The sequence below is a fragment of the Nothobranchius furzeri genome, chromosome 18, assembly GCF_043380555.1.
Source record: "Nothobranchius furzeri strain GRZ-AD chromosome 18, NfurGRZ-RIMD1, whole genome shotgun sequence".
In the NCBI taxonomy this organism is placed as follows: Eukaryota; Metazoa; Chordata; class Actinopteri; order Cyprinodontiformes; family Nothobranchiidae; genus Nothobranchius; species Nothobranchius furzeri.
Window position 1 is genome coordinate 34,450,348 of NC_091758.1, and position 9,364 is coordinate 34,459,711.

The 9,364-nt window shown below is 43.8% G+C and overlaps 1 protein-coding gene across 2 annotated transcripts; it reads left to right on the forward strand.

The window, feature by feature from the left end:
- Positions 1 to 7,091: 7,091 nt before the first annotated feature.
- Positions 7,092 to 9,364, forward strand: mycla (MYCL proto-oncogene, bHLH transcription factor a). 2 transcript variants are annotated; one of them, XM_015970479.3, is made up of 3 exons: positions 7,092 to 7,318; positions 7,639 to 8,180; positions 8,622 to 9,364. In XM_015970479.3, exons 2-3 carry the CDS (start codon positions 7,679 to 7,681, stop codon positions 9,188 to 9,190), a joined length of 1,071 nt encoding a protein of 356 aa, XP_015825965.3. In that variant the 5' UTR covers positions 7,092 to 7,318; positions 7,639 to 7,678; the 3' UTR covers positions 9,191 to 9,364. The 2 variants fall into 2 exon arrangements, with proteins under 2 accessions (XP_015825965.3, XP_015825966.3); XM_015970480.3 differs by having other exon boundaries at positions 7,123 to 7,318; positions 7,677 to 8,180.

Here is a 9,364-nt window from a genome sequence, read left to right on the forward strand (position 1 = left end):
TTTAAAAAATCGATTAGAAAATAAAAAGGTTATATGTTATTGTTTTATACTACAGCTATATAAAAAGGTGTTAAAATATATATTTCCTGAGCTTCCAGACAAGCTACATGCAGGCTCTTAACCCTCTGGCGCCACCTGCTGGCCTTGTTTTAAAACGGTGAGGAACAAAACTTACAACATTGTAGAAGGTTCAGATACAAATGCCACCTATCCCTGCTGACTACTGAAATGTTAGACTAAGTCCGATGTATTATCACAGCTAGTTTAATGATTCAGGATTATGTTTGGACCTCTGGAGGCTCATTAAATTGGCTCGAAGACTCTTTATGATGTTGATGTTTGAATTTTTAAGAACTGACTGATTTAGTTCTGACATCATTGATGTAATTTTGGGGGGGGGGGACATGTCCCCCCCACTTTCTCCAAAGTCAGGTTTTCACCCCTGCACTTTTTACCAATACTTTATATTAAATTGGCACTGGTTGAGCTCTAGGACCAAGCAGAAAACAACCATTTGTGTTGAAGCCTGTTTCCCATTAGAACATACTGTAAAGACCCCCCCACCCCCACCCACCCACACACACACACGTGTCCCTCCCATTTCTAAAGTGAAAATTACGTCCATGTCTGACATAAAAGAAAAATAACATTTTTAGTGCATTTGTACCCTGGCAAGCCAACATATATATATATATATATATATATATATATATATATATATATATATATATATATATATATATATATATATATATTAGGAACACCATACTAATACGGTGTTTGACCCCCTTTCACCATCAGAACTGCCTTAATTCTGCATGGCGTTGATTCAACAAGGTGCTGAAAACATCCTGTAGACGTGTTGGCCCATGCTGATAGGATAGCATCTTGCAGTTGATGGAGATGTGTGGGATGCACATCCAGGGCACGAGGCTCCCGTTCCACCACATCCCAAAGATGCTCTATCGGGTTGAGATCTGGTGACTGTGGCGGCCGTTGTAGTACAGTGAACTCATCGTCATGTTCAAGAAACCTATTTGAAATGGCTGGAGCTTTATGACATGGTGCATTATCCTGCTGGAAGTAGCCATCAGAGGATGGGTACATGGTGGTCATGAAGGGATGGACATGGTCAGAAATAATGCTCAGGTAGACCGTGGCATTTAAACCATGCCCAAGTGGCACTAAGGGGCCTAAAGTGTGCCAAGAAAGCATCCCCCACACCATTACACCTCCACCACCAACCAGCCTGCACAGGAACAAGGCATGATGGATCCATGCTCTCATTCTGTTTACGCCGAATTTTGACTCTACCATTTGAATTTCTCAACAGAAATCGAGACTCATCAGACCAGGCAACATTTTCCAGTCTTCAACTGTCCAGTTTTGGTGAGCTCGTGCAAATTGTAGCCTCTTTTTCCTATTTGTAGTGGGGATGAGTGGTACCCGGTGGGGTCTTCTGCTGTTGTAGCCCATCCGCCTCAAGGTTGTGCGTGTTGTGACTTCACAAATGCTTTGCTGCATTCCTCGGTTGTAACGACTGGTTATTTCAGTCAAAGTTGCTCTTCTATCAGCTTGAATCAACCGGCCCATTCTCCTCTGACCTCTAGCATCAACAAGGCATTTTTGCCCACAGGACTGCCGCATACTGGATGTTTTTCCTTTTTCACACCATTCTTTGTAAACCCTAGAAATGGTTGTGGGTGAAAATCCCAGTAACTGAGTGAAATACTCAGACCGGCTTGTCTGTCACCAACTACCATGCCTCACTCAAAATCAAATCAAATCAAATCAACTTTATTTATAGAGCGCTTTCACATGGCCAGAATAGACAAAGCGCTGTACATCAATAAAATGCAACACAATAGGACAGAGATATGACCATTAAAATACACTAAGAAATCCCTGTAAAATACCGTAATAAATCCTATAAAAATATAAATAGCTTAAATCACCTTTCTTTCCGGTTACTAATAACCCTTCAGGTGAGTGTGTGTGTGTGTGTGTGTGTGTGTGTGTGTGTGTGTGTGTATATGTATATATGTGTATATATATACATATATATATATATATATATATATATATATATGTATGTATGTATGTATATATATATATGTATGTATATGTATATATACATACATACATACATACATACATATACATATATATATATATATATATATATATATATATATATATATATATATATATATATATATATATATACATGTATGTATGTATATAAATATATATATGTATGTATATACATATACATACATATATATATATACATACATACATATATATATATATGTATGTATATACATATACATACATATATATATATACATACATACATACATATATATATGTATGTATGTATATATATATTATATGTATGTATATATACATATACATACATATATATATACATACGTACATACATACACACAAACACACTTTTGTAGCACATTACACCTGACAAACACTAGGTGGCAGCATGGGTCCATCATGCTTTGCTGAGATTGAAGCAGAAGTTGAATCTATGATCTGAATCTCTCACATCAGGATCAGCATCAAACACGTTTTCTCACTTTGAATAAATCACTCCCACCGTTCTCTGCATCTCCTTATTTGCAGACACATCTTCTGTAAATCTTTCCACAAACCAAAGTGAACTTTAAAAGTTTAATCAATGCACCAGTTCACCTAACCTTTCTGATCTGTTGCTCGAGTTAGTGCAGGAAGCCAGGGCTGCAGCTATATCAAAACATCTTAGTGGTGCAACAGCTTTCTGAGAAAATGACAATCTGAGGGATAAGACCGATGTAGTAAAAGGCTGATGCTGGGACAGATAGAGAGAGATCTGGTGGTATGTGAAGGCTGTGAGCAGGTAAAACTGGCACTCTGCTGGTCGCGCTCTGCAGAAACATGCCAAGAGGACACGGCGTTTCACATCCAATAAGGATGTTTTGTGTTCTTTTCCACATGTTAACTGGTCACAAATCTGAGCCGGCTACAAGTAGTTTTTTCTGCTTGAAAGGAAATGGGTCAAAGGTCAGGGGTCGTCATGGAGGTCATGGGGAAAAAGGAGGACATCCCCCTTGTGTTGCACATGTGGGTGGTGTCCCAGAAAGAATACTTATAAATAAACAGGAACCCTCTGAATTCCTGAACTTTACTGGTTTCAGTCATCAGTACCCCCCCCCCCCCCTTTTTCACTCATACTGGTTTAACAATAAAGAACAATGGTGAGCACTTGAAGTTAAACTGGGAAACGACTCGGGCAGCAGGCTATTGTTGGTGTTATGCATGCTGTTATTAGCCACAACAATCCCTGCTGAGGAGACGGTTTAAAAGAAAGGAGCCAAAAACGACTCATCTGGGTTTGTTTTGCTTTCCTGCTGTATGGCAGGAGCAGAAAATTCCCAGTTTGGGGAACCAAGTTGTTCGGATAAAACATTTAAACATTTAAATTTACTCTGCAGGTTGAACCCCCCTGAAAATGTGCTTCTTTTTGTAAATTTATCAACTTTTTACTAACTTTACGACGACTTTCCAGTCAAAACAGCACTGAAATTTTATTTATCTGAACTGTTTTCACACGAGATGTCCAGAAAAATTAAATTGCAACTAAAATCAGAATTGAGAACAATAGAACAAGTTGTGTCTAACATAAACAACTTTACAAAAATCTTTATTTCTCCCAGAAATTGAACCTTTTTTTAAATATTAAACCCCAACCTTATTGATGACAGCAGGTTTACTATTTAACTTCCTGATTACCTCCTGTGTAGTCCAGGATGTATTGTTCTCAGATCCCTAAACAAAACCTTTAACCCTAAAAAAGGTCCACAAGGTTGTGTAATCAGGGGTCCGTGCTGGACCTGAAGACCCGCAGACAGATGTCCTTCACTAATCAGCGTCTCTAATTTTGGCCAATTTGACTGATTTGGGCACAGAGATGATTAATTAAAGGAAAAAAGCTTTGTGCACAAAACTGATCAATATCTCAGCAGAAGGTGGAGGATTTGGGTCATTCTGACCCGTGATTGGCAGACATTGAACTTTGACCTCCTGCTTTACCAATCAGCATGAGGCAGCCAAAAACCAGACAATTATGTGCCTTCACTTTAATCACTTAATTATCGTTAGCTTTAGCATGAGGAAATGCTACAGGCGTGGTCGCCAAGGCAGAAGTGTCATGGTCTGCGTCTGCGTCTCCCCTCATGTGTCTCCCCTCATGTGTCTCCCCTCATGTGTCTCCTTATGTTCTCCATCCTTCTCTAGGTTCTCCTTTTGTGTCTCCTAGCGCCCTCAAATGTCCTTGTCTACGTCTTCCTCATGTGTCTCCTGGTGTTCTCCATTTTCCCCCAGATCTTCAGCCTCTAGGTTTCCCTCCTCAGGTATCCCTCTCCCAGGTCCTGTGCTCCCCTGGCCCCCTTTAGTCACACCCCTGTAGTTTCTTTCTGTAGTGTTTTTCCTTTAGTTTCAGCTTCCCCCTTAGAATATTAGTTATGTTTGCTGCCCTTCTGGTCTTTAGGTTTTTCTCTTAAGTCATTTTCCTTTAGCTACAGCTGTTCATGTTATTAGTCTCTCTAGTGTGTTTTTCCCATCGGTGTTTGAGGTTTTTCTCCCCCCTTAGATTATTAGCTATGTTTGCTGCTCTTCTTGTCTTTAGGTTTTAGTTTTAGGCCATGTTAGTTTCCTCCCTGATTAGTAATTGAGTTCACCTGGTCTCTCTCTCCCCACACACACCTGTAGTTCATCTCCCTCTCATCCTCCCCAGTGTATAAAACCCTGTCTGTGTCTCAAAACCTGTCCACACGTAGCCGGGGATCTGCCAAAACGTAGATATTTTTCTACGTTTTGGCCTGTCATCCACAGGAAAACAGAGTTTTTTCACATGAAAACGGATCATTTTAAAAACTCCGGCCAAAGTGAAGATCTGGGTTTTCTCCATTTTGGGTGTCTGCGTGTGGACAGACAAAACCGGAGTTTTAAGGTCCGCAACGTCACTTTCCGCGAAAACAAAATGCTCACATCACAGCATGGATGCCCTCAGAGCTGCTCTCGCTTTATCAATTGTCCAAGCGCTATTTGCTTGTTTGTTTTTGCAAGCGGAATTGCTGCTCCTTGCGGAAGACCACAGACGAAGGACGAGGTTAAGAACGGGGGAAGTACTGCCGCCTACAGGTCTGGCATGTCCTTAACAACGTATTTATCTGGGGACGTGTGGACAGTTTTTTTTAAACGAGGTGGTGTGGATGCAAGTTTTTGGCGGGGCGGATATTCGTTTAAAAAAAACCCGGCTACGTGTGGACTAGGCCTAAAACCCTGTCTGTGTCGCAGTATTTTGTCAGTCCATTGTTTGGTGTCAGCATTGTTTTGTGCCTCGTCATTAGGTCTTTAGGTTTTTGTGCTCATTAATGAGCTTAGTTAGCCTGGCAAGCCAGACTAAATGAATGTATTATTTAGTCTGGCCATGCTCCATTGACGGCTCTCGGTTGTGGGGCGGGTTCTACCGTTGTCTTTCAAATGATCTCCGCATTCCACTGGACAATGAATGTGACATATTCTTGTTTCACTCTGTTGCAGCGTCCCACCCACCAGGCATTTAGAGTGCCCTGATTGGCCCACAAAGCAGATAAAGCTCTGTGATTTGTTCACTAAGCAGATAGAGCACTATGATTGGCCCACCATTATGGACCAATCACAGCTCTTTATGTGTTTGAAACCCCTCTAGAGAGTTGTGATTGGCTAGCCAGAGTCCTGGTAGGAGCTGCTGAGGGTCCAATGGAGCATGCCTAGACCATTCTTTGCAAAGCAAGAATTTGGTCTATTTCACTAGGCTAGAGCTTTGTGTCTCCAGGGTTTCAGGACATTGGTTTTTGGCTTCCTGCCCTTTTGGAACATTTTGGTTCTCCTTCCTAATAAAGGAATGTTTTCATTTACGTACTCCTGCCTCATGTTGTTCTGGGTGTCTGCATATTGGGTCCAAACCTCCTCCAGGCTCCCAACGTGACAAGAAGTGAGTTTGTGAAAATGCTATGGAAACTGCTCTATTTGACCTCCGACCCTTGTGACCCAAAGGGTCAAACTGACCACTTTTCACATCAACACAAGAAGACCTGGCCCCTGAATCCTTATTCTAAGTTGTTTTCATCACCCGAAGCCGCCACACACCTTTAGATTGCTGATCAGATCTCATGTCTGCTAATTTTAACAAGATTAGAGAGAAGTAGGTTAATCTCAGACATAATCTTTGGTGTCAGGGCTGACACATGTTATGGTTCTTGTGTCCTGATTCAGAGGCTGAACATATGAAGACATCAAACGAGCCCGGGCGTGTGACCCTGGAGTCAAAGTCTGACCCCAGCTGGGGGATGGGAACATGACTAAAGTCATTCATTAGACTGCACTTAGACTTTTTCATTTGCATCCCAGGAAATTATTTTTGGGTCACCTTCTCTTTAGAGATAGCTGGATGAGCAGATTTTATTTCTCAAAAGCTACTTTTGTCATATCAAAGTTAATTTTACAACGATAAGTTTTTTTTTTCAGAAAAACACAAGCCTTCACATAAATTTGGATTTATTTTTATATTTCTGCAGGAAAATCAACAGTTAATCGTAATTGAACTCACTATGACTGTCCCCACTGGTCAAAAACAACCCACACAGCAAGCAGCAGCATCTCTTTTTTAGTTTTTAAATTGAAATCATGCGCAAAATCCTACATCTGTTTTAGGAAATCATCAGAATGGTGCAACTTTAAGAATATCTTTTGAAACGCCAAAAACATGAAAACAATAGCTGAATATTCAGTATTTGAACTAATTAGAAGCAAATTTCCCACATTTTATTTATTATAGGGGGTGAAGGAGTCGGTCATTGTGTTTTGTTACCGGTGTTGCAGCCGGGGCGGGGCCGTGCTTCTCCCCCCAACCTCCCCCCGCCTCTGATGCGCAGAGAAGGGGCTTACCCGGATCTGGCGCTGCTGCAGACATTTCTGCGGCTCCTCCCTGCGCCTTTTATCGCCTTATAACAGGATATCTCACTGGCGCGAAAAACGCACAGTGTGGCTCTTTTATTGTGAGGGCGGGCGGGTCCGCCGTCTGTTGTTTGAGTCCTCCTCGTTTTGTCCTTCCTTGTAATTTCTAATTAAACTAAAAACTAAACTGAGGAACAAACAAATAACGGGCGCGTTTGATCCGAATCGGGACAGCTTCTTCTACCGACAAACAGAGGACTATTTGTCGGCTTTAGAGGATTTTTATGCCCCGAATCTCGTGTTTGGATTAATCAGCTGAGATCCGGTGAGTAGTTTACCACGTTTTTATTGAGGGGAAAAGAGCAGATTTGATGGGATTTGACGCACGCTCTGACCGAATAGTTCACTGGAGCAAAGCTCGCCTTTAACGCAGTTTTACTCTTTATACTTCATGTGAGTTATCTGATTATTTGAGCTAAAGTAGACAATTATGTAATATCACTGTGTGCAGCTTGTGTCCAAAGAGCGCATCCGCAAGATGCGATCAATTATTAACGCGTCCCATTTGTTGACGCGTTGCTGTTCCGGGATGTGGTGTCCCATTATGGATATCTGATCTGTGATGGGTCTTTCTTCTGTCTGCAGGATCCACGTTTGATAATTTCTGGTATTTGTTGGCGCAGCTATGGAGTTTGACTGCTACCAGCCGTATTTCTTCGATGCTTTGGACATGGAGGAGGATTTCTACAAGTCAACCGCGCCGAGTGAGGACATATGGAAAAAGTTTGAGCTGCTGCCCACCCCTCCCATGTCCCCCCACCGGACTCTGCACCTCTCCCCGGGTGACAAGCTCAGCTGGCTGTCCATGGTGCTGGGTCAGGACGAGGACTGGGGCGCGCAGTTCCTGTCAGGCGCGGAGGACCACAGAGACCACATCATCCAGGACTGCATGTGGAGCAGCGGGCCAGCCTGTAAGGACATGGTCGCAGGAAGGGTGCCCGCCGTGGCGCAGACTGGAGCCCTCCCGACGGCGACCGCCAGACCGAGCAAGGCGCAGTGCGCATCACCGGGGGGCTTCCTCTCCACAGCCACGGACTGCGTCGACCCCGCCGCCGTGCTCACCATCCCCGCCAGCAGCTGCAGGAAGCCGGCGTCGTCTGGTTCCGAGTCTCGCTCCGACTCCTCTGGTAAGGAGGCACGCTGCGCCGCCCCACCCCGCCCTGCCTCGGGATTAAATTGCCCACTAACAATAGGTTATCTGGAGCTGAACTCCGTCACCCCGTCAGATAGACAGGGCTGGATTCTTCTTACTTCCGATGCTTCCTTTGGAAAAAAACCGCGCCCTTATCACTTTTATGCGAACTCACTCCCCCCATTTATTTAATCTTTAACTGCAACACGACCAGGGCGGGGTGGAAGGGCGGTTGTGGTTGCATGCTCTATTGCTCATGCACCCATTAAACATTAACCAAAATGAAGGGAATCCCTCCTAAAGTAGTTTTAAGTCCAATTCCTGTTAACTTTACTTCCCTGTAGCTGTTTGGTTAAAATTTAAACCCAGTTTATGGGAATGTGGAGCTTTTATTGTGAAATCCATTTTAAATCTTTCTTCCTTCTGGTCCTGACAGATGATGAAGAGGAGATTGATGTGGTCACCGTGGAGAGCAAGCAGAACCGAATGAGACTGGTCCGGAAACCCGTCACCCTCACGGTCCGTGCTGACCCCTGCCCCAAACGCTTCCACGTGTCTGTCCACAAGCAGCAGCACAACTATGCAGCCCGCTCCCCAGACAGCGACCCAGAGCCAGACGAGGAGGAGGAGGATGATGAGGAGGAGGAAGATGACTATGACGAAGAGCCAAACAGCAAGCGCACATGTGCAGCATCCCACCTGCAGCCAGCATCCCCGTCGGATAGTTCCCAAAACTCAGACGTGGAGGACACTGACCGCAGGCGAAACCACAACTTCTTAGAGAGGAAGAGGAGGAACGACCTCAGGTCTCGCTTCCTGGCTCTGCGAGACCAGATCCCGGGGCTGGAGTCGGCCAAAGCTCCTAAGGTGGCCATCCTGACGCAGGCAACAGAGTACCTCATGAAGCTGCACATCAGGGAGAAGCGGCAGCTGCAGGAGAAGAGACGACTCCGGTCCAGGCAGCAGCAGCTCCTCCGCAGACTGTCTGAACTCCACTGCTCATGAGACTCCAACCTGAGACAAGCTGCCTCATTCTCAGTCACTTTCTAAAGCTACACAAACATGCCTCATGTACATAGCTGTGAATTAGCCTGTTCCTCCTGAGATCCTGTTATGGGGAGGAGAGTTTAGCTCCGTGTGCTGATTTTTTTTTATTCTTTGCACATATTCTTTATTGTG